We start from the raw sequence: 24,731 nt of genomic DNA on the forward strand, positions 1-24,731 counted from the left end.
AGAGGGACTGGGACATTCATCAAAGGGAGGGCCAGAGCTTTCACTCCAGGCTGGCCAGGGAGGGGGTGCTCCTTCCCGGGAAGGCTGTCGGAGACTCCCAGCTGTCCAGGACGGCGGGAGCCTGGGTGAGAGGAGGGGAGGGAGGCGGAGATGAGGCCTTGAGTCTTAGCTTTTGCATCCCCCCTCGCCCCAGATCCTAGTGAGGAGAAACCTGGGAGGCCCCAGGCCCCGCCACGCCTCGGCGAGCTGACAGTGAGCGATGTGACGTCCGACTCCCTGCTCCTGCACTGGACGGTCCCCGAAGGCGAGTTCGACTCCTTCCTGATCCAGTACAAAGACAGGAGCGGGCCCCAGCTGGTGCCCATGAAGGGGTCTCAGCGCGAGACTCGCATCACGAACCTAGACCTGGGCCGCAAGTACAAGTTCACCTTGTATGGACTCGTGGGCAAGAAGAAGCAGGACTCCCTGGTAGCTGAAGTCAAGATCGGTGAGTGAGAGCCGTAGCGCCCCCTGGGCCCTGTCCTCTGGAGACCTCCAGGAGGGCTCCCCCGGGCTGTGGGAATTTCAGGGAGGCTTCCTGGAGGCAGTGGTGCCTGAAAATGAACCCTTAGAGATAAAGAGTGGTATAGAGAGGTTGAGGCAGGCAGACAGAGAGAGCCCTGGGGAGTGAGGCAGGAGGAGAGGCGCCGAGAGAGTGCACAGACTCCGTTTTCTCTACCTGGAGACCACCCAGGGAGCCCCGGGAACTGGTCCCCTGTGACTGAGAAGCGTGGACCTCATTTGTAGGCCGTCAGGGGCCGCGGAAGGGTTTTAAGTGGAGGAGTGATATCATTAGAGTTCTCTTAAGTAACGCTGAGGCCGGGCTAGGAGCTAGCTCGACTGTTAGTCCTTGTGTTTTGCATGCAGGAGGCCCTGGTTTGAGCCCTTGTACTGCAACTGGGCTCCACCAGGAACAACGCCCAACCACTGAGGCAGGAGGTGCTCCTGAGCACTGCCAGGTGTGGCCCCCAAACTAACAAGGGTGATGATGATAATAATCATAGCACTGTAGCACTGTCGTCCCGTTGTTCATCGATTTGTTCAAGCAGGCACCAGTCTCCATTGTGAGACTTGTTGTTACTGTTTTTGGTATATCGGATATGCCACGGGGAGCTTGCCAGGCTCTGCTGTGCGGGCGGGATACTTTCGGTAGCTTGCCGGGCTCTCCAAGAAGGGCAGAGGAATTGAACCCAGTTCGGCCACATGCAAGGCAAATGCCCTACCTGCTGCGCTATCACTCCAAGCTAATAATAATAATAATAATAACAACAACAACAACAACAATGAGATTGATGCAAGGACGGCTGGAGAAGCATTAAGATCTGAAAAGACCTCACGGAGGCGGGTGGAGTGATAATGCAGCAGGTAGGGCATTTACCTTGCACGCGGCTGACCCGTGTTCAATTCCTAGCCCCACATCTGGTCCCTGAGCCCTGCCAGGATTATTCCTGAGCACTGCACGGTGTGGCCCCAAAATAAAATAAAATGAAAAGGCCCGATGGAGGCCTGCTGGTGGCAGTGAGGTCGGTGAGGGAAGGGAAGGGAGCAAAGAAGCCCAGGGACCTCCACGTTTCTGGATCAAAGTCCCATCTGCCAAGACCAGGAGCGACACGGCGTCAGACATTTAGATGAATATTTTGGGGGGCAGGTGCTGGGCACACCCAGTGATGCTTGGAGTTCATGTGGCTCCATGCAGCAAGGCCAGGGCTCTCGCGTGGAAGTGCTCACACACCCCAGCCCTGGAGCAACCTCCCTGGCCCTGGGATGAATATCTTTGGAGCACTCTTAATTTTTTTTGGGGGGTGGGGAGAATACTTCTAGTGATGCTCAGGGCTTATTCTTTGACTCTACATGCAGGGATTACTTCTGGCAGGGCTTGGGGCCCCTATGGGATGCTGGGGATCGAACCCAGGCCGGCCATATGCAAGGCAAGCACCTGCCCTGTGCCGTCACTTTGGTGGCCTCCTTTTGAGTACTTGTTAAGTGTCATTGTTGAAGGGTTTGGGGTGTATCATGGCACATCTGGGGAGAGCGGCAGAGCCAGGGCGAGCAGCACACAAGGGCGTGGTCGGACATGTCAGACTCCGGGTGAGCGTGATTCAGGCTTACAGAGTGTCCCCAGGACACTGGCCGGTCACTGGAGGGTGCGGCAGGGCTGGATGGCTGGAGGTGAAGCTTGGGCCCACAGCCAGTGGAACAGAGCCAAGGAGGGCGGGAGGTGACAGTGAGCGGCCTCTCCCCCCCGCAAGGGCTCTGGCATGGGTGCAGGGGGGCCGGAGACCCTGAATCTGGGAGGGTCTCCCCACACGAACACCTCCCGGGACAGAGCAGCCGGCAGGCAGAGCCGGAAGCAGAGGAGGTTGACCAGGAGGACACCCCTGGGCACGGAGATGTGGAAAGTCTGGCGGGTCCTCATGCAGAAGCCCCCCACTCCGACTATGGAGGTGGTCCAGGCCACACCACTTAGCAGAGAGCATTCCTTCCTCTCAGTGGGCAGACCTGGAGTCGGGGGGCGCAGCTCGAACGGCAGAGACCTGGCTGGTCAGCGCCTGCACATCCTCACACAGCATCCCTGAGGGGGACCGCAGTGCACACCATGACCGGTGTCCCCCTCCCCCACCCCGTCTGCTTCTCTTTCTAGTGCCGCAGACTGATTCCAGCCCAGCGACGCCCCCGCGCCTGGGTCAGCTGTGGGTGACAGACCCCAGCCCAGACTCCCTCCGCCTATCCTGGACGGTTCCCGAGGGCCAGTTCGACTCCTTCCTGGTCCAGTACAAGGACAGGGCCGGGCGGCCTCAGGTGGTACCCGTGGAAGGGCCCGAGCGCTCGGTGATCATCTCCCCACTGGACCCGGACCACAAGTACAGATTTAGTCTCTTCGGGATCGCCAACAAGAAACGGCACGGCCCCCTCATGGCTGATGGCACCACGGGTGAGTTGCCACCTCCTCGGCGTCCACGGGACCCTTCTGGCCCTGTGCGCTCGCCAGGAAGCAGCGGGACCTCCCAGTGTGACGGCCGATGCCGAATCCTGGCCTCGCTCCCGGGCTGAGGGGCCGCCAGCCTCCCCCGCACTGCTGGGCCCCTTCCAGCCCATCAGCTGCGCCCCGAGGCCCAGGCGGTGTGTCATGTCCTGGCTGTGCCGTGAGCGTGGCGCTCATGCTGGTGGCGCAGCGACCACCCCCTCACCCGTCCCCCGTCCCACATGTGATAGCCCGTCCGAGCTCCTGGCCCCGGTCTCAGGCAGGTGCTGGCCCTGGCTAGATCCTCTTCTTTACAGCCCCAGAGACGGCGCCCCAACGCCCAGGGACCCTGGAGCGGCCCGTGCTGGGACAGCTGACCGTGGTAGAGACCACCCCGGACTCCGCGCGCCTGTACTGGACAGTGGCCAAAGGCCCCTTCGACTCCTTCCTGGTCCAGTATAAGGACGCGCAGGGGCGGCTCCGGGAAGTACCTGTCAGGGGTGATGAGAACGAGGTCACTATCCCTGACCTGGAGGCCGGCCGGAAGTATAAGATGGACCTGTACGGGCTTCGTGGTGGACAGCGAATGGGGCCCGTGTCTGTGGTTGCCGCCATAGGTGAGCGGGAGGCAGCCCCGTCCCTCTGAGCGGGGCTACCGGGGGCTCTTCCCCCTGCCTGCTTGCTCGGCTCTGCCAGCCCTTCCCCCAGCTGCTGCCAGGACTCTCCCGGCCCTGCGCCTGACTCCGTCCTCTGCCCTGCATCTCCATCACCAAGATAGGCCTCCTTTTCCCCGTTTCTCTTACCCGGGATTCTCCATCCCCCCTGCACTGTCCTCACAGATGCCTTCAACCCCTGGTCCTGAGCGGCCGTGGTCTGCATCCTCTCCTCCCAGCATCGCTGCTCTGTCTGGGGACAGCTCCAGGGACTAGAACATTCCCAGTGTCCATCAGCATGAGGCAGCCTGCCAGCCCCCGACCCCTCACCCCCTGACTCCAGACCCCGGGGGCAAGGCTGAGAGTTCACGTTAACTTTGTCTCCATCCCACTGTCCCCCCAGCCTCCCTACCCCCCCATACCCCACTCGCATACCCGGTCCAGCACTAGTTCTGTGGCTCAGGTGGGCACTTGGGCTCCGGAAGCCACAGCTGGACCTGCTCCCTACAAGCCCCTATGAGCTACCTCGGTTTTGCCATTGTCACAGAACTGCTAGGAGGCAGGACACACGGCACTCGGGACAGCGGGCACAGGGGAGTCCCCCCCTCAAACGCCCCTTCCCTGTCCCGGCCTGATCCCTCCTTCCTGTGCCTGGGGAGTGGGTCCTGGAAGTGTGGTGCCTCAGTTTCCCCACTCTGTGGTATTCTGGCAAAGACCAGCTGCAAGAGAGGGAGGGTAGGTGCCCTTGGGGCTAAGCCCTGGTTGGGGGGGGGGGAGAGCAGAAGCCGAGCTGTCGTGACCCCCCACCCTTCATTCCTTAGGCTTAACAGGAAGGGAGGGAGGGAGGGAGGGAGGGGCAGGGCAGCCTGGGATGCCTGAGCCAAGCTCGTGCATCTGCAGCCCCCATAAGCAACCCCCCACGGGGGAGCTAGGAGCTGGCAGGAAGAGCAGGGGTGGAGGCCTGTGGTCAGTGACCAGTCTGGCGTCCCCCCAACTTTCCTCTCTTCCCATCTCTGCTCCTTTCTCAGACGCAAAGGGAGGCCCCCTGCTGCCCCCAGGGCCTCGCCAGGAACCCCAGGGCAATCCTGCCTGCAAACGGGGGGGGGGGGGGGGGGGCAGGGCAGCTCAGCTTTTTCCATCTTTCATTTCCTTTGTCTTTGGGCCACACCCAGTGGTGCTCAGGGCTTAGTCCTGGCTCTGTGCTCAGGGATCAAGACTGGGGAGGGGGCATACGGGGTGCTGGGGGCTGAGGCCGGGTGGGCTGTGTGCGCTGCCCTGTCACTTGCACCCTTGTCTCTTCCTCGGTCGAGTTACTGAATGGCTGAGGCCAAGGTTCCAGCCTCCTGAGGCTGCGCTTGATGGATAGATTTGCCGGGTCCTCTCTATTGATTAAAGTCACAAGCAAAGCAGGTGACCCTTTAACCTGTCTCCCGTCTCTTCTCTCAGCCCCCCCGGAGACTGGGGTCAAGACTCCCAGCACCACAGAAGCCAGCATGGAGCCCCCTGAGGAGCCCGTCCTGGGGGCGCTGACAGTGTCAGGATCGTCCCCAGACTCGCTGAGCCTCTCCTGGACCGTCCCCCAGGGCCGCTTCGACACCTTCACCGTCCAGTACAAGGACAGGGACGGGCGGCCCCAGCTGGTGCGTGTCGGGGGCGAGGAGCGTGAGGTGACCGTGCAGGGCCTGGAGCCGGGCCGCAAGTACAAGATGAACCTGTACGGGGTGCACGAGGGCCGGCGAGTGGGCCCCGTGTCCACCGTGGGCGTGACCGGTGAGTGAGGGGCAGTTTCTCCTACTGGTGGCCCAGTCTCCCGCTGTCCAGAGCTCTTCCTTGCCAGGGTGGAGGCTTCTTGCTGGGAAAGACCTAGAAAGAACAGTTCACAGCGGGTGGGCCACAGCCAGCTGCAAGGCCCCGAGACCGTTTTGTTTTGTTTTGTTTTGTTTTGTTTTGTTTTGGGGCTACACCCAGCAATGCTCAGGGGTTACTCTTGGCTTTGCAGTCAGGAATCATTCCTGGTGGTACTCAGGAGACCATATGGGATGCCAGGGATTAAAGCATTGCAAGGCAAACGTTCTAACCACTGGACTATCTCTCTCCTGCCCCTACTGAGACCATTTTAGACTCCCTGCATTCTCCTCATCTGTGGAACTGAGGTACCCTGATCTCTTGGGAGCAGGGATGAACTACGAAGCATTAAGCAGGGGGTGGGGCGGAGAAGGGAGATAGTGCAGGGGCTAAAGCTCTTGCCTTGCATGCAGCTGACCCCAGTTTGATTCCCTGTACCATATGTGGCCTCCAGAGTGACCTCTGTGCCCTGAGTAATCCCATCACCATGCTGGCTTTGCCATCCTCCTCAGAAAAAAAAAAAAAAACACCAAAGCACTAAACGGCTGGAAAGAGCTCAATGGTCTGAGCACATGGTGTGTGTGTGCTGGAAAACTTGGGTTCAATCCCTGGCACCTCCTGTTCCCCTGAGCACCGCCAGGAGTAGCCTCCCAGCCCCACTAGGCGTGGCCTCAAAACCAAAGGGGAAAAAATCCGAAAGAAATTACAGCACGAAAGATGGGGCTGGCAAGGAGCAAAGTAGCTGTCAGTGTTTACTGCCCGATTAGTATAATGGTCCTTCCTGTGGGGGCTGGCCTGTCCCCTTTGGCAGGTGTGACTTCTTTAAAGGTCAGAAATCAGTGAGACCAGCTTCATCCGAGCTTGGCAATGCTGGATTCCACACTCTGGCTGGGAGGGTGACCCTTGCGGCCCCTCCTGACTTCCTGGGCACCAGCCGGGTACTTCCTCTCCAGGGCCTCCTAGCGAGGCCCCCGGCGGGGCTGCTGCCCGTACGTGGGAGAGCGCACAGAATAGGGACCCTTCTGTGAACTTAGAGGAGGAAAAACGGATTCGTTTCCAAGTCATGGTTTCTGAACCTCCACGCAGCCCAACCTCACGGAGACTTGGTTGGCTCTAGTTCTAGAATCTTCCACTCCCAGTTTTATTTGCCTCGGTCAGCCCTAAGAGGAGGGTGCACCCCTGCCCCCCCCCAGCCCGTGTCAGGACGAGGCTTGTCAACCAGAACCAGCTGTCTCTGGTTGTCTCTGGCGGTGACCTGGGGCTTTTGTCTGTCCTGGGCAGTCACCCTGGGCCATGTGGGTCCCCGTCCCGAGGACAGGCTGAGTCTGACACTGATGGGGCAGGGCGGGATGGGGTTTGGGAATCTGGTAGAGATTCCCAAACGTCCAACCAGATTCCCAAACGTCCATTCCCAGCGTCCCCATTCCTAGCTGTGTTATCTTGAAAAAATTACGTTCCCTCCAGAACCTCAGATTCCTCGTCCTCCAGATCAAGCAAGCAGCACCCACCGTCTGGTAGAGTGCTCGAGGGAGTACCATAGCAGACACGGGCTTGGCTTAGTCTCTCTCACTTTGAGCCTCCTGCAGAAAAAAAATCACTCTGGAGCTGATCAGATACTACAGTTTTGTCTTTTGCTGCAGTGCTGGTGACGGGCCCTCGGGCACGGTACAAGCATGGCTCACATTTCACCACTGAGCAACATGCGCGACCCGGAAATACTGGATATTGGGGGGTGTGCGTGGGGGGATGAGGGTGGGCTCCAAGTAGAACTTGAGAGAGCCAGTGCTCTGCTCCTGGCAACAGTCTGCCAGTTGGACTGGAGAGTAATGCTGGGGCCCGGTCATGCACTGCCACGGAGACCCAGCAGTGCTTGGGGTCAGCGGGGCTTCACCTAGCAGTGTTGGGTAGGGGTGCAGAGGGCATGAGGTTTTAAGGGATCGAACTCAGGTTCTTAGGTATGCAAGATATGTGTCCCTGAGCCGGCCCTCCGGCTCTGGATATGTTAAAGCCTATATTGTCCTCGGGAAGACACAAGAGCCTTTAAGGAGAGGAGGCGTGTGCTTGTTCCTTACTAGAGCGTGACAGGGCGTGACAGGAGCAAGGACCCAGAAGGGCCGTACTGGCCCTTGCTAGAAAGGCTGCTGCTAGCTCGAAGGTTACTAAGCCGAAGGATCTTCCTCTTCATGCAGCACAGACAGTCGTACCCCTGGTTCTCTGCTCACCTCCCCCAGTTAAGCCGCCAGCTAAAAGGACGACTGTGAGGGACGGTGTGGAAAGGGAAAGCCCAGCAGGAAACGGATGCGGCAGAGCTGATAAAGCTGGCCAGCGGCCCTGGGCCAGGAGCCCCACCACGCTCTCACCCCGCAGGCTGCCCGCCCGCCCCACTCATGTCCGTCTTCCTGAAACCTTTGTTGCCGGCCTGTTTTATTTTTTTCTTTTTGCATCACACCCGGCAATGCACAGGGGTTATTCCTGGCTTTACACTCAGGAATTACTCCTGGCGGTGCTCGGGGGACCAGATGGGATGCTGGGAATCGAACCCAGGTCGGCCGCTTGCAAGGCAAACGCCCTCCCCGCTGTGCTATCGCTCCAGCCCCTCTTATTTTGTTTTTATTTTGCGCACCATGATTTGCAATACTCTGAATGATGGGGTTTCTTGGGAATACACGACATTCTAACACCACAGCCTGTTTCCCTTCAGTACGTCCCATCCAGTCCCATCCTCCCACAGGAGCCAGAGAAATCAGGTCTTGAGAACCCCACCCGCCAATCACCACCCCGTGGGGGCCCCTTCCCCTTCCGTGGGTCACTTCTGATGCGTCTCTCACAGACTCCTCAGGGGCCATGAGACTCCAGATTTGCAGCTTCTGAGCATGGGGCTCGCCCAGCCAGCCGGGCAGAGCAGCCCGTCACCTGACACTCTTGAATACTCAGGCGCCCCAGATGCTGCAGCCACTGCGGGGCAAAGCTCCTCCCCACGGAGCTCAGGTCCAAGGTCACCACAGGCACCCAATGACCCCCACAGTTGCTCCCACCGGGATGGGAATTGTGGCACAAAGCCAAGCCCAGTGTGTGAGGTGGGGATTGGCGCAGGGGTTTTCGGGCCACAGGGGAGGTGAGCGTGTGGGGCCATGTGGCTGCACAACTTCACTTTGGCTGTGGCTAAGATGGGCGCCTCTGTGAGTCAGCTCCGACTAAGGTGTAGCATGAGCCACAGAGAGAAGGGGTGAGGGGAGAGGGGAGGAGACTTGCCCCTAGTGCTGTGAGAGCTGGGGGCCGGTAGGCAGGGCCGGTGAGAGGGAGGCTCCCAGGACTTCCTCGGGGGCTGGATGTGGGCTGTGAGAATACTTGGTGCCTCTGAGCCTGCAGTGGGGAGGCTGGGGGGATCAGGTATATGGGAGCCCCTGAGAGGCTGGGGGGGAGCAGGTGTGTGTGGGGACCCCAGAGACTGGGGGGAGCAGGTGTGTGTGGGGACCCCCGAGGTTATGGGGGAGCAGGTTTGTGGGAACCCCAGTGGCTGGGGGGGAGCAGGTGTATGTGGGGACCCCAGAGGCTGGGGGGGAGCAGGTATGTGGGGACCCCAGAGGCTGAGGGGGAGCAGGTGTGTGGGAACCCTAGAGGCTGGGGGAGCAGGTGTGTGGGAGCCCCCAGGCTCTCTTTAAACATTTTTTGTTTGATTTTTGATTTTTGGGCCACATCTGGCAGTGTTCAGGGCTGACTGCTGGCTCAACACTCAGGGACAACGCTGACTTGGAAGCTTGGGGGACCTCAAGATCACACGGTCACCCCATTTTTGTGCCATGAGCTCCCTCTCACAGTGACGCTTTAGGATCTTTAGAGTAAAAGTAATATTTTAATAGTTTAATATGGGATGCTGGGGACTGAACCCTGGTTGGCCACAGGCAAGGCGAGCACTATCTCTCCAGCCCCTCTCTTTTCAACTTGCTGGGTTTGAGACCCCCGTTTAGCACCCAGGGGAGGTGCCGAGTGACTGAGAGCTGAGATCAGGACAGGGGTGGGAGACATGAGGCCGGGGACGCGGGCACAGAAGCCCAGGTGCTGTCCCGGCTCTTCACAACCCGGCCGGGATGTCGTGAGGGGCCCTTGGTCAGACAGAGGTGGCCAGTCTGTGTGGTTTCGTACCGAGAACACCTCCCGGGGCTCCCCACAAACAGGGCCACTCACTACCGGGACCGAGGCTGCTCCTCATAGCCCACCCCCTCTGTCTCTCCTGTCACAACCAGAAGAGAGTCCTCCAGCCACAGAGTCCCCCCTGGAGCCGCAACTGGGGGAGCTGATCGTGACCGACGTGACCCCCAACTCTGTGGACCTTGCGTGGACGGTTGCTGAGGGTCAGTTCGACTCCTTCGTGGTCCAATACAAGGACAAGGATGGGCTGCCCCAGATGGTTCCGGTGGCCCAGGACCAGCTCGAGGTCACTGTCCCTGGCCTGGAGCCTGGGCGCAAATACAGGATGAACTTGTACGGGCTGAGTGACGGGCAGCGCGTGGGCCCCCTCTCGGTGGTGGCCGTGACGGGTGAGTGATGGGGGACCGCCCTGCCTCTGCTTTCCCAGAGTCTCTCGCCCCACAGTCTCTCTGTCTCAGGTCCTGCCTAAGTGGCCCCACAGGTTCTTCCTGGGGTCACAGACATTGTCCCTTGGCCCCTTGGCTGATCTCCTAACTGGAACCTTCCTTACCCTCCCTTCCCTTACCCCCTTCCCTTTTCCCCTTCCTCCCGTCTGACTCACCGACTGAGACATCTCCCCCCCGCTCTCGCCTGCAGATGTTTCCCCCCCTTCCCTTCATAGCTCTGCTGTGACTTGGCTATGACTGTCACTCCCCCAGGACCCTTTTCAATTGGGGTTAAATGACACATATCCCTTGAATCCCAGCCTTCTGGCCCTCCCTCCAGGAGCTGACCCTGCTCTGGTCTCCCTGCTCCTGCCCTCCCCACTTTGTGGCGTGAGCGCCTCTCAGGGCAGTGCTTTCGAATCAATAGAGTAAAAGCTTGTTTCCAGGGGAAACGGTCTAGCTCTACAATAACCATTTTTGTTTGGTTTGGGGCTGCACCCCCGTGCTCAAGTCTTACTCCTGCCTTTGTGCTCAGGGATCACTCCTACTGAGGTTCAGGGGACCGTATGTGGTGCCAGGGAGGGGACCCTGTTGGCCACTTACTTGCCTGGCCCATCAAAATACTTCAAATTCAAGTGTGTTGCTTGGATCAGGGATTCCTTGGGTAGTGTATTACGGAGTGGCATGTGTGAAAACCTACCTATACTTGGGAGTGAGGGAATAAACAGTGTTTTCAGGTTTCAGCAGAACTCTTTAAGCCTCAGGAACACATCTGTGATTCCTGTCGGCGACAAAGTCACAAGTACCACGGGTTCCTCTGTGCTTGGTTTCCTGAGTTCACCATCAAAGGAAATGCCACATTCCACTCAGAGATCGGGCAGGGGTGTGTGGGGCGTGTAACTGCTTCTCATCGCAGCATAGCCGCCCTCTTTCGGGGGTCTGGAGGGCCCTGGGAAGCCCCCACCACTAGTCTCAGCTATGTTTCTTGGTCTCCCCAGCTCCCCTCCCCCCAACAGCAGCTGCCGAATCCCCCCAGCAGCCCCTCCTGGGGGAGCTGACAGTGACCAGCGTGACCCCAGACTCCGTGGGCCTCTCGTGGACGGTCCCCCAGGGCGAATTCGACTCCTTCGTGGTGCAGTACAAGGACAGGGCCGGGCAGCTCCAGCTGGTGCCCGTGGATGCAGACCAGCGCGAGGTCATCGTCCCCGGCCTGGAGCCCGGCAAGAAATACAAGTTCCTGCTCTTTGGCATCCAGGAAGGGAAGCGAAGCAGCCCTGTCTCTGTGGAGGCCAAGACAGGTGAGGGGACCCTGTCCCTGGGGTCTGGCTCCTTCCCTTGTGTATCCTGCCTGATGGCTCCCTCTGTGGCTTCCGGTCACCCACTAATGGTCACCCACGATGGCTGTCCCATTCGAAAGCTGCAAAGTGCTCCACAGAGGCACATAAGAGCCGGAGAATGGGGCCAGCGCCTGGGTGTCTCCATCCACTTACCTTTCCTCCTTTCTTTCTTTTTTTTTTTTTTTTTTTGCTTTTTCTTGGGGGTGCATCACACCCAGCGATGCACAGGGGTTACTCCTGGCTCTGCACTCAGGAATTACTCCTCGTGGTGCTTGGGGGACCATAAGGGATGCTGGGAATCGAACCCGGGTTGGCTGTGTGCATAGCAAATGCCCTACCCTACCTTTCCTCCTGTCTAATCACTTCTCCCCCTGGTGAATGGGGGAGCCCTCTTGGTCCCCGTTGGAGGCGGTGCCAGGAGAGGAGGTGCGGGAGCAGGAGCTGTCCTACCACCCTTAGCATGCGGGCCTTCGGCCTGCGTGACCATCACCTCCTGAGAGTTCGTAATCTCTGCTCTTACTCTGCTGGCTCAGGCTGGTTGCGCCCTATATCGCCTCCCCCGCAGAGCCCCTTCCCTCCTCTGTCCCCCTCCCGGAGTCTGGAAACTGGGAGTCGGAGGAGCCCAGGGCTGGCTGCCCAAACAGGCCCAATTTGGCCTAGCCCCGCTGTACCTCTTTCCTGGGGTCCAGTCCAGGCCCTCCCCTGCCCCTGGGGGCTCCCTATTGCCAGAAGTTTCTTGCAATAACAATGCCGTCAGCATCCTGGCTGTCCAGACAGGCAGCAGGCCAGCTCCTTCCCGCCTCGAGAGGGCTCCTGGGCAGACGCCACATCCTTGCCCTTTTGGAGAACCCCTACTTCATCCCTCTGCACCCCACAGCCAACATCCACTCCTGGTCACCTCTGTCTCACACCCTGTCCCATCTGCAAATGGACCCTCTGTTTCCCGTGTTCCGGGGGTGCTCCCCAGGGCTCAGTCGCCACAAGCAGGCTTCTCAGTAAAAGGGACCCACAAACTATGCATGTGGGGGATCCAGTGCAGCCCGTAGGGCAGAAGTGAGTATCTAGCAGATGGACAGTGGGGACAGCAGGAGGGGTGAGGAGCAGGAAGCCGGGGTTGGGAGAAGAGCCCTGTTTGTGGGCTCAGTGGGACGAGGCCCAGACAAGTGAAGGGTGGTGGCAGCAGGAAGGGTGATGGATGTGTCCGAGGAAAACTTTTTTCATTTGGTCACTTTTGGATTTTTCCATCGCCAGCGGGAGGCAGGCAAGGAGTCATCTGGAAAGAAATAAACACCGGAGTCTCGCCTCTGGTCAGCACCGCCAGGTGACGCCAGCCTGGAGGAACTGGGGGTGACAGACCCCCGCCCTGGACAGTCCCTGAGGGCCACTTCAACCTCTGTGGTTTAGCTCAAGGACAGGGATGGGCCTTGGGTGCTCAGTCACCATCATGCCCCGGAAAGTGGCCGCCAGGACAGAGTCCCTCCCTAGCCCCGTGGCCCCAGGTCTGCTGACAGTGCCACAGTGGGGTCACTCAGAGAGCTGGGTACTGCTCAGGGAGATCCTCCAGGGAAGGCGTTCCATGGCCTGCGAGGCCAGGGAAACAGGTGGTCACTGGTGATGGCTGCCATTGTTTGTCCTTTGTTTGTCCTTTGGCCCATCCCCTTGGGCTGGGGTCCCTTCTCCATGTGCCAGCTCACAGCACTAACATCCCTGAGCTCTGAGAACAGAGCCTCCTTTCAGACCTCCGAGTCCTGCCCTGTGCACACGCCCAACCACTTCCCGTCCCTGTCTCCCTCTCAGAGCCCCAGAGTGACGCCACAGGCAAGCCTCCCCGAAAACCACGCCTGGGGGAGGAACTGAAGGTGACCAGCGTGACGCCGGACACTGTGGGCCTCTCCTGGACAGTCCCTGAGGGCCAGTTCGACTCCTTCGTGGTCCAGTACAAGGACAGGAACGGACAGCCCCAGGCGGTGCCCGTGGAGGGTGACCTGCGGGAGGTGACCATTCCTGGCCTGGACCCTGCCCGTCGCTACAAGATGCTTCTCTACGGGCTGTACCAGGGCAAACGTGTGGGACCCCTGTCCACCACCGTAGTGACCGGTGAGTGCTCCAGGGCCAGAATTCCCTGCCAGAATGCCCACTGCTGCTGTCACATAGTCACAGGACACAATTTCTTAGCTTCCTGATTTCCCTTTACTATGGGAAGGGGTTTGCTTTATCAGACAAAATTTCTATAAAATAAGATGTACCCATTGTTAAGGGAATAATTCTGAGATTTGGCAAGTATGTAAGTCGTGAAAACATGCCACAATCGAGATACAAGATGCTTCCCTTGGGGGGCTGGAGTGAGGAGGGCACTTGCCTTGTATGTAGCCGATTTGGGTTTGTTTTCTGGCATCGCATATGGTCCCCCGAGCCCAACAGGGATGATCCCTGAGTCCAAATTCAGGAGTAACCCCTGAACACCGCTAGGTGTGGCCCAAGACCCCCCCACTAAATATACTTCCCTTGCCACAAGAGTTCTCCAGTGACTGACAGTCCTTTCACACCAGCCTCTCCCACCACCGATAGTTTTCTATCATTAAAAGTTTTCTCTCAGGGCTGGAGCAATGGCACAGTGGGTAGGGCATTTGCCTTGTACACAGCCTACCCGGGTTCGATTCCCAGCATCCCATATGGTCCCCTGAGCACCACCAGGAGTAATTCCTGAGTGCATGAGCCAGGAGTAACCTCTGGCAACGCTGGGTGTGCCCCCCCAAAAAAATTTTTTTCTAAAGTTTTCTCTTTTTGTTTGATTGTTTTGGGGCCATACACAACTGTGCTTAGGGGTCACTCCTAGCAGGGCTCAGAGAATCATATGGGGTGCTGGGACTTAACTACAGTCAGCCAGACAAGTGGTATACCTCTGTACTATCTCTTCTGCCCTATAATTTTGCCATCCTAAAGCATTTCACTTAGTAGAATCAATCGCGCAATCTATAGCTTGCACTCAGCATGAGTCTTAAAGTTTGTTATTGTTGGCCAGGACGTAGTACAGCAGTGAGGGCAGCAGCCTAGCAGGTGCCAATCCGGGTTCATTGCCTGGCACCAAAAGATCGCTCAAGCATCACTGGGTGCAACTGTGGAGGACCCCGAGAACTACTGGGTGACGCAGAACCCCCCGTCTTGCTGTGGTGACACACTTGACCCCCTCCACCCATCTCTCTAACTCCTCCACAGCAGAAACCGAAGCTGAGCCCTTGACCCAGAGCCCAGCAGCACCCGAGCCCCAGCTGGGGGAACTGACCGTGGAGGAGGTCACTCCACACTCCGTGCACCTCTCCTGGACCGAGGCCGAGGGCCCATTTGACTCCTACGTGGTCCAGTACACAGACCAGGATGGGCAGCAGCGAACGATCCATGTGGAGGGTGACCGCAGGGACCTCCTTGTCCCCCACCTGGAGCCGGACCACAGATACCTGATGGAGCTGTATGGGATCCAGGGCCGGAAGCACGTGGGTCCTGCCCAGGTGGAGGCCCTGACAGGTGGGTGGGCGCTGTAGCCGTGCTGCTGCCCTCCAGCTGGCGGGAGCCTGGGGGAGACTCAGGCCTGCGGACACACCGCTCCTCGCTTAGTCCTTCTCCCTCTGCCTGACCAGCCCCCCGGGAGGAGGAGCCCTCAGAGCCAGGACCACCCACTGCCATCGCTGAGCCGCCCAGCAAGCCTCGCCTGGGGGAGCTGATGGTCACCGACGCCACCCCAGAGTCCCTGAGCCTCTCCTGGACCGTCCCCGAGGGCCGCTTTGACCACTTCCTGGTCCAGTACAAGAACGGGGATGGGCAGCCCAAGGCACTGAGGGTGCCGGGCCACCAGAACAGGGTCACCATCTCGGGCCTGGAGCCAGACCACAAGTACAAGATGAACCTGTTTGGCTTCCACAGCGGCCAGCGGGTGGGCCCTGTGTCTGCCATCGGGGCCACAGGTGAGTGGGCAGGGACACCCTGGGCTGGGCGTCCGAGGGAGGGTACCCGTGTGGCTGAGTGATGAAGTTCAGGAGCCCCTCTGGTTATGGCTTCTATCTGGGGTCCCCTGAGGACCGAGAGAAGGGCCTATGGGAGTTCCCCGCTCACCCTAGCACCCTGATCGTGTATGACCTGCACCAAGGATGGGCTTCCCCGCATCCACCTCAGAGCCCCGCGAGGCTTTGGCTCCTGCACCCCCTCCCCAGGCCTCTGGGGCCCTCATGCACTCTGTCCTTCTCAATTTCAGAGGAAGAGAACCCCACAGAGACGGAAAGCACCCCCAGCCCCGCAGAAGCTATCAAGGAGCCCCCTGAGGAGCCCGTCCTGGGGGCGCTGACAGTGACAGGATCATCCCCAGACTCGCTGAGACTCTCCTGGACCGTCCCCCAGGGCCGCTTCAACACCTTCACCGTCCAGTACAAGGACAGGGACGGGCGGCCCCAGCTGGTGCGTGTCGGGGGCGAGGAGCGTGAGGTGACCGTGCAGGGCCTGGAGCCAGGCCGCAAGTACAAGATGAACCTGTACGGGGTGCACGAGGGCCGGCGAGTGGGCCCCGTGTCCACCGTGGGCGTGACCGGTGAGTGATGGGTGATGGGCTCCCTGGCTTGGGTCTTGGGAAACGTCTCCTTGGTGGAGACTTTGGAGTGTCCTCCCCTGGACACTCAGGTCCTTTCACCCCAAATCTAGCCATAATTTGTACTTACACTTCAGGACCCCGTGATTCGGGAGCCAGGCCCATCTGACAGTGGACCTTGGGGACCGAGGTGCAAGGCAGTAATGAGAGCCCTTCGTGGCTCTCTTCTTTGCCTGGGAATTATAAAAAGACTATTCTCTGGACCAGGGGGAAATGCCAAAAATTATGAACCCACTCAACAAGTATTTATTATATGGAACTAAAAGGTGTGAACAAGGAAAAAGAAGAGTATGATCTGGTGCTGGGGCTTGAACTCTGGGCCTCACACACCAAGGTTGGTGCTGTGCTTCTCAGCCACATCCTGGTCAGGAGAGTTTCTGGCCTGGGGCTGGAGGTACTGTGGGTAGTGCTGCCTTGCATGCAGACAACAGGGGTGGGTCCCCGGTACCTCCAGGAATGATTCTTGAATGAAGATCCAGGAGTAACCCCTGAGGACCAGAGGGTATGCACAAATAAAGGAGTAGTTTAACGATGTCTTGTGCATCATCGCCCTGATTCAAGGTGCTGCCAGCCAGGGTTCAATTCCTCATGCCGTAAGATCCCTCAAGCATCACTGGGTACAACCTTGGAAGTCCCAACTCTGCTGGGTGTTACACCAACCCTCCGCATGGCTGGGTGTTACCAAGAACCCAGGCATAGCTGGGTGTGACCAAGAACCCCCCGTCTTGCTGTGGTGACACACTTGACCCCCTCCACCCATCTCTCTAACTCCTCCACAGCAGAAACCGAAGCTGAGCCCTTGACCCAGAGCCCAGCAGCACCCGAGCCCCAGCTGGGGGAACTGACCGTGGAGGAGGTCACTCCACACTCCGTGCACCTCTCCTGGACCGAGGCCGAGGGCCCATTTGACTCCTACGTGGTCCAGTACACAGACCAGGATGGGCAGCAGCGAACGATCCATGTGGAGGGTGACCGCAGGGACCTCCTTGTCCCCCACCTGGAGCCGGACCACAGATACCTGATGGAGCTGTATGGGATCCAGGGCCGGAAGCACGTGGGTCCTGCCCAGGTGGAGGCCCTGACAGGTGGGTGGGCGCTGTAGCCGCGCTGCTGCCCTCCAGCTGGCGGGAGCCCGGGGGAGACTCGGGCCTGCGGACACACCGCTCCTCGCTTAGTCCTTCTCCCTCTGCCTGACCAGCCCCCCGGGAGGAGGAGCCCTCAGAGCCAGGACCACCCACTGCCATCGCTGAGCCACCCAGCAAGCCTCGCCTGGGGGAGCTGATGGTCACCGACGCCACCCCAGAGTCCCTGAGCCTCTCCTGGACCGTCCCCGAGGGCCGCTTTGACCACTTCCTGGTCCAGTACAAGAACGGGGATGGGCAGCCCAAGGCACTGAGGGTGCCGGGCCACCAGAACAGGGTTACCATCTCGGGCCTGGAGCCGGACCACAAGTACAAGATGAACCTGTTTGGCTTCCACAGCGGCCAGCGGGTGGGTCCTGTGTCTGCCATCGGGGCCACAGGTGAGTGGGCAGGGACACCCTGGGCTGGGCGTCCGAGGGAGGGTACCCGTGTGGCTGAGTGATGAAGTTCAGGAGCCCCTCTGGTTATGGCTTCTATCTGGGGCCCTCTGAGGTCTGAGGGAAGGGCTCTGGGAGTCCCCCGCTAACCACAGCACCCTGATCGTGCATGGCCTGCACCAAGGATGGGCTTCTCTGCACCCACCTCAGAGCCCCGCGGGGCTTTGGCTCCTGCACCCCCTCCCCAGGCCTCTGGGGCCCTCATGCACTCTGTGTCCTTCTCAGTTTCAGAGGAAGAGCCCCCCACAGAGACGGAAAGCACCCCCAGCCCCGAAGAAGCTATCAAGGAGCCCCCTGAGGAGCCCGTCCTGGGGGCGCTGACAGTGATAGGATCATCCCCAGACTCGCTGAGCCTCTCCTGGACCATCCCCCAGGGCCGCTTCGACACCTTCACCGTCCAGTATAAGGACAGGGACGGGCGGCCCCAGCTGGTGCGTGTCGGGGGCGAGGAGCGTGAGGTGACCGTGCAGGGTCTGGAGCCGGGCCGCAAGTACAAGATGAACCTGTACGGGGTGCATGAGGGCCGGCGAATGGGCCCCATGTCCACCGTGGGTGTGACCGGTGAGTGGTGGGTGATGGGCTCCCTGGCTTGGGTCTTGGGAAACGTCTCCTTGGTGGAGACTTCAGAGTGTCCTCCCCTGGACACTCAGGTCCTTTCACCCCAAATCTAGCCATAATTTGTACTTACACTTCAGGACCCCGTGATGCGGGAGCCAGGCCTTTCTGACAGTGGTCCTTGGGGATCGAGATACAAGGCAGTAATGTCCCGACCCTTCGTAGCTTTCTCCTTTGCCTGGGAATTCTGGAAAGACTGTGGGGACAAGGGGAAAATGCCAAAATTTATGAACCCACTCAACAAATATTTATTATATAGATAGAACTAAAGAATAGTTAATGGCCTGGGGCTCTCGTGTAGTGGGTAATGCAATGCTCTGAGTTGGATCTCTGGAACTGCATACGCCAGACACAATACACATACACACATGTGCGTGCTCTCACTCACACACACAGCTGGGTGTAGTCCTGTTGGGCTCTGAGCGCCACCAGAATTGCTCTAGTGGCCCCAGCACCACTGAGCAGCACTGCATGGCAAATCCTAGCATTGAAACTTCTGTGCCGGCTGAGTAGGAGCACCTCTGATTGCTTGGGAGCCCACTCCAAAGGAAGAAGACTATTTTGAAACAACCACAGTACAATTATTGTGGCTTTAAAAATAAATAATCCGGGGCTGGAGTGATAGCACAGTGGGTAGGGCGTTTGCCTTGCATGTGGCCGACCCGGGTTCGATTCCCAGCATCCCATATGGTTCCCCAAGCATCGCCAGGAGTTCTTCTTGAGTGCATGAGCCAGGAGTAACCCCTGAGCATCCCGGGGTGTGACCCAAAGAGCAAAAATTAATTAATTAATTAATTAAAAATAAAAATAAATAATCATCAGGGCCAGAGAGTTAGCTCAAAGGGCTGTAGAATTTTTAAAAATTATTATTTTATTTATTTTTAAAATGTTTTAGTTTTTATAGAGTTCATAACATTTGATTACCTTTAATATTCGAACACCAATCCCACCACCATTACACCTCCCCACCACCATATTTCGGATGTTTCCATCCTGAACCCCAACCCTTGCCCCAGAGCAGAACCGAAACAATTTATTTTGTATTGTTTGTTATGAAAAACTGCTGAAAGTGCTACACAAAAAAGTTCCCTTAGAGGAAAGAGTGTGAAGATTGTTGTACTTCACCCAGGGGCCATTAAGCCCTCCTATAAGAGATCACGAACAAGTTGTTAAAGGTTGAGCCTGTGTGTTTACATTTATATATCTGTAAAAAAAAATATTTCCCTCTAAGATTGGTTGCCTCCTTTAAACCCCACCAAATGTGATGCAGTACTCCTGGAGTATGAGTGGTATGAGGAATGAGTTGTTGTGCGGCTGCACATGTGACTACACGGTCCAGAAATAAGTTCACTCATGGGTAAGGCTCGGCCCGAGTGTGAGGAGAGCAGCCATGAGCCCGGCGGTGGTAGAGTTCTGGAGATTTTCAGCAGCTGGGGCTGGGGCGCTTGGGGTGGGAGGGGTCTTACCCACCTCCCTCTGGGGCGCCCCAAATGAGACAGCCTGGCCCAGGGTCTGGCGACATGGTTATGGCGTGTGTCATGTTATGTTCCCTTCTGGGAGAGAACAATGTGACTCTGGATTGTGGCTGAGGACGAGATTATGTGGCACCAGCCAGAGGTGGCTTAGGGGCGTGACTGCGGAGTTGCAGGTGTAGAACATGCTGTGCATGCAGGAGTTTCCAGCCTCGGTTACATGGTCCCCTGAGTATTGCCAGGAGACGCTCCCAAGTACTAGGCCAGGGGTAGCTCCTAGTCAGTGCCACGTGTAGCCCCCAGAACCAAACAATATGAAAAATAAAGAATGAGCAATCCTTCATTACTATCATCATCTATCAATACTCACTACCCTTAGTATGTGTCCATCATGTATCCATATAGACACATGTACTACAAAATCCTGATTGTTGTTGCAGAAATAGTGTAGGTTGCAGTTGGGAGAACTCAGATTTAAATAGGTTGGTGAGGGGCTGGAGCGATAGCACAGCAAGTAGTGCACTTGCCTTGTACGTGGCCAACCCGGGTTCGATTCCCAGCATCCCATATGGTCCCCCGAGCACCGCCAGGAGTAATTCCTGAGTGCAGAGCCAGGAGTAACCCCTAAAAATCACTGAATGAGACCCAAAAAGCAAAATAATAAAAGAAAATAAATAATAGGTTGGTGAGAGAGGGTCCCTGAGGGAAGGTGACATTTGAAGGGGGACTGAAGGGAAGTGTGGACATAGCCATGCAGACATCCTGGGAGAGCACATGGCGGGTCGCCAGCGCAGGTCCTGAGGCAGGAAGGGTTTGGTGAACCATGAAGCGTTGACAAGGATTCAGCGACCATAGTCTTAAGCTGGGTCTTAACTTAGGCAGCTGGCCCTTCTGGGTGGCGTTTGGGAGAGCTGGGGTCCAAGAGCTGGGTCCCCAGTTTCTCTCAGTGACAGGGGCGGTTCTGCTTGTGTCTTTTCCAGCCTCTGAAGAGGACTCTGACTCTCTGAAGCCTCGCCTGGGGGAGGTGACAGTCACGGACGCCACCCCCGAGTCTCTGAGCCTCGCCTGGACCGTGCCCGAGGGCCGCTTTGACCACTTCTTGGTTCAATACAAGAACGGGGACGGGCAGCCCAAGGTGGTGCGGGTGCCGGGTGACCAGGACAAGGTCACCATCTCGGGCCTGGAGCCAGACCACAAGTACAAGATGAACCTTTACGGTTTCCATGGTGACCAGCGAGAGGGCCCCATCTCCACTGTTGGTTCCACAAGTAAGTGTGACAGAGGACATGTCTTGAAACAGGACTTAGTTTTCATGTCATGTCAAAATTCATGGGTCTTTGAGTGTGTGGGGAGAGTGGGGGGCAAGAGGGGCCATGCCTGGCAGTGCTCAGGACTTACTCCTGGCTCTGCGCTCAGGGATCACCCTTGGTCACGTGGGGGGAGCAGGTCTATCATATGTGGTTCCAGGCATGGAGCCAGGATTGACTGTGCAAGGCAGCTGTGGTGACCTCTGTACTGTCTGTCTCTGGGCTAATTGCTTAAGTGTTTGGTTTTTTTTTTTTCTTTTTGGGTCACACCCGGCAATGCACAGGGGTTACTCCTGGTTCTACACTCAGGAATTACTCCTGGCGGTGCTCAGGGGACCATATGGGATGCTGGGATTCAAACCCGGGTCGGCCGCGTGCAAGGCAAATGCCCTACCCGCTGTGCTATCGCTCCAGCCCCTGTTTAAGTGTTTTTATCCCCCTGTCCTTGAGGTGGAACCTCCCAAACACACTTAGAAGAGGGTCTGCTACCCTATCCTACCTTTTGTCTGACAATAGCCTCGGCCCCTTTGAGCTGTGTGACCTCAGCAGAGCACCCCCAAGCCTCCCTCGGCTCCTGTGAGCAGATGCTCCCTCCGCTGCCTCTTTGGCAGGGACCCTGGCTTAATCGGCTCCGCTCACACACAGGCTGACAGCTCCAGGCTCCCCTCTGAGGAAGGCAGCGGGTTCCTGAAAATCCCGAGGTCGAATTCCTGACACGATCACGTATTTCAGTGATCACAGATTCCAGTGAAAAAATCAGACGGGTACCTCGGCTCCCAAATTTTACACACCTAATCATTGACACCCAGGACCAAATTGATACCCATCCATAACACTGAGTCATGCCCGCCTTCAGAGAGAGGCGGGGGCTGAGGGAGGAAGGGTCAGGGCTACACTGGAAGGCGGGGAGAGAGGGCAGGAGCATAGGAGGGAGAGAGGAGGCCAGCCTGGAGACAGGGGGTGGGGGGGGAGCTTCTCTCTGCTCCTCATTGTCTCACTGTTCCCGCCACCATCCCTGCCGACCAGAGGACTGAGGAGGCCTCTTTGTATGTCTCCGTCCAGCTCCAGACCATGAAGTGAAGACGACCACAGCCGCAACCACCACCCCGCCGCCCAGCAAGCCTCGCCTGGGGGAGCTGACGGTCACTGACGCCACCCCAGAGTCCCTGAGCCTCTCCTGGACCGTCCCTGAGGGTGACTTTGACCACTTCCTGGTCCAGTACAAGAACGGGGACGGGCAGCCCAAGGCACTGAGGGTGCCAGGCCACCAGAACAGGGTCACCATCTCGGGCCTGGAGCCAGACCACAAGTACAAGATGAACCTGTTTGGCTTCCACAGCGGCCAGCGGGTGGGCCCTGTGTCTGTCATCGGGGCCACAAGTAAGTGGGCAGGAGACCCAGGCTGGGCCCCCGAGGGAGGGTACCCCTGTGTCTGGGGGGCGGGTGATGGGGGTGCAGGAATCCCTCTGGTCGCAGCCTCTCTCTGGGGCCCCCTGAGGACCCAGGGAAGGGCCTCTGGGAGCCCCCCCAGCTCACCCCGAGGCCCCGGCACCCTGACCCCACGTGGCCTGCACCAAGGATGGGCTTCCCCGCCCAGAGCCCCGAGGGGCTTTGGCTCCTGCACCCCCTCTCCAGGCCTCTGGGGCCCTCATGCACTCTGTGTCCTTCTCAGTTTCAGAGGAAGAGACCCCCACAGAGACGGAAAGCACCCCCAGCCCCGCAGAAGTCAACACGGAGGCCCCTGAGGAGCCCGTCCTGGGGGCGCTGACAGTGTCAGGATCGTCCCCAGACTCTCTGAGCCTCTCCTGGACTGTCCCCCAGGGCCGCTTTGACACCTTCACCGTCCAGTACAAGGACAGGGACGGGCGGCCCCAGCTGGTGCGTGTCGGGGGCGAGGAGCGTGAGGTGACCGTGCAGGGCCTGGAGCCGGGCCGCAAGTACAAGATGAACCTGTACGGGGTGCACGAGGGCCGGCGAGTGGGCCCCGTGTCCACCGTGGGCATGACCGGTGAGTGGGGGGGTCAGGGCTCTGAGGCAGCTCCTTTGGCTCATGGATCATTTGGTGGCTCCTGGTGGTTCGGCACTTAGCCAGCCCCGGAGTGCCCAGGCCTGTCACAGCCCTGGCCTGGGGGCTATTTGCGGTGTTTGGTCACTACCTGCTGCGGTCTCTCTGCATACATGCAGACCTGACCCTATTGTGACTGGGTAAAGGCCAAGCCTAACTTTACCAGAACTTTCTTTTCTTTCTATCTTAATCACAGCATTCTTAGTTACAACAACAATTTTTTTTTTTTTTTTTTTTTTTTTTTTTTTTTTTTTTTTTTTTTTTTTTTTTAATTTATTTATTTTTAATTAGAGAATCACCGTGAGGGTACAGTTACAGATTTATACACTTCTGTGCTCACACTTCCCTCATACAAAGTTTGGGAACCCATCCCTTCACCAGTGCCCATTCTCCACCACCCGTAAACCCAGTGTCCCTCCCACCCTCCCCAATCCCATCTCCCCCCCACCCCACCCTGCCACTGTGGCAAGGCATTCCCTTCTGCTTTCTCTCTCTAATTAGCTGTTGTGGTTTGCAACAAAGGTGTTGAGTGGCCGCTGTGCTCAGTCTCTAGCCCTCATTCAGCCCGCAACTCCCTTCCCCCACATGGCCTTCGACTGCAATGTAGTTGGTGATCGCTTCTCTGAGTTGACCTTTCCCCGGAACGTGAGGCCAGCCTCGAAGCCATGGAGTCAACCTCCTGGTACTTATTTCTACAGTTCTTGGGTGTTAGTCTCCCACTCTGTTATTCTATATACCATAGATGAGTGCAATCTTTCTATGTCTGTCTCTCTCTTTCTGACTCATTTCACTCAGCATGAAACTTTTCATGCCCATCCACTTAACTACAAAATTCTTGACCTCCTTTTTTCTAACAGCTGCATAGTATTCCATTGTATAGATGTACCAAAGTTTCCTCAACCAGTCATCCGTTCTGGGGCATTCGGGTTTTTTCCAGATTCTGGCTATTGTAAACAGTGCTGCGATGAACATACATGTGCAGATGTACAACAACAATTTTTAAAGACAGAAACAACTGTGCCGACACATTAAGTTGAAATGATTAAGTTATTAATCATTTGAGATTGTGTGAGATAAGGATCCTTCCTTTCCCCTCTGTCCCCTTTCTTCCTTTCCTCCCATCCTTCCCTCCCTCCCACCTTCTCTCCTTTCCTTCCTTCCTTCCTTCCTTCCTTCCTTCCTTCCTTCCTTCCTTCCTTCCTTCCTTCCTTCCTTCCTTCCTTCCTTCCTTCCCTCTTTCCTTTTTCCTCCTTCCTTCCCTCCCTTCCTTCCTTTCTTCTTTCCTTCCTCTGTCCCTCCCTTCCTCCCTTCTTCCCTCCCTCCCTCTCTCCCTCCCTTCCTTCCTTCCTTCCTTTCCTTCCTCCCTCCTTCCCTCCCTCCCTCCTTCAATCCCTCCCTCCCTTTGGCTCTGCACTCAGGTATCACTCCTGGCAGTGCTCAAGGGACCATATGGCATGTTGGGAATAGAACCTGGGTTGGCTGCATGCACACTGAAATGATTAAGTTATTAGCAACATCCAAAAGATGATTGTCTCATTAAGTCATCAGGAAACATTTCAACATAAGGCACTTTATAATATTACATTGAAATATTATATGCCTAAAACTCATCTTTTTAATAACTTTGTAAATAACAGTTCTTTAATTAAA

The 24,731-nt window shown here is 57.6% G+C and overlaps 1 protein-coding gene across 1 annotated transcript in view; it reads left to right on the forward strand.

The window, feature by feature from the left end:
• Nucleotides 1-24,731, forward strand: part of TNXB (tenascin XB) — a 52,228-nt gene that overhangs the window by 14,853 nt on the left and 12,644 nt on the right. The window contains exons 7-22 of the mRNA XM_055129087.1: nt 194-487; nt 2,681-2,971; nt 3,319-3,618; nt 5,101-5,424; nt 9,744-10,037; nt 11,072-11,371; nt 13,208-13,507; nt 14,627-14,932; nt 15,046-15,369; nt 15,657-15,986; nt 16,823-17,128; nt 17,242-17,565; nt 17,848-18,183; nt 20,690-20,977; nt 22,079-22,396; nt 22,689-23,024. Coding sequence (XP_054985062.1) covers nt 194-487; nt 2,681-2,971; nt 3,319-3,618; nt 5,101-5,424; nt 9,744-10,037; nt 11,072-11,371; nt 13,208-13,507; nt 14,627-14,932; nt 15,046-15,369; nt 15,657-15,986; nt 16,823-17,128; nt 17,242-17,565; nt 17,848-18,183; nt 20,690-20,977; nt 22,079-22,396; nt 22,689-23,024 — 4,971 coding nt within the window. The remainder of the gene's footprint in view (nt 1-193; nt 488-2,680; nt 2,972-3,318; nt 3,619-5,100; nt 5,425-9,743; nt 10,038-11,071; nt 11,372-13,207; nt 13,508-14,626; nt 14,933-15,045; nt 15,370-15,656; nt 15,987-16,822; nt 17,129-17,241; nt 17,566-17,847; nt 18,184-20,689; nt 20,978-22,078; nt 22,397-22,688; nt 23,025-24,731) is intronic.

This window comes from Sorex araneus, chromosome 2, assembly GCF_027595985.1.
Source record: "Sorex araneus isolate mSorAra2 chromosome 2, mSorAra2.pri, whole genome shotgun sequence".
In the NCBI taxonomy this organism is placed as follows: domain Eukaryota; kingdom Metazoa; phylum Chordata; class Mammalia; order Eulipotyphla; family Soricidae; genus Sorex; species Sorex araneus.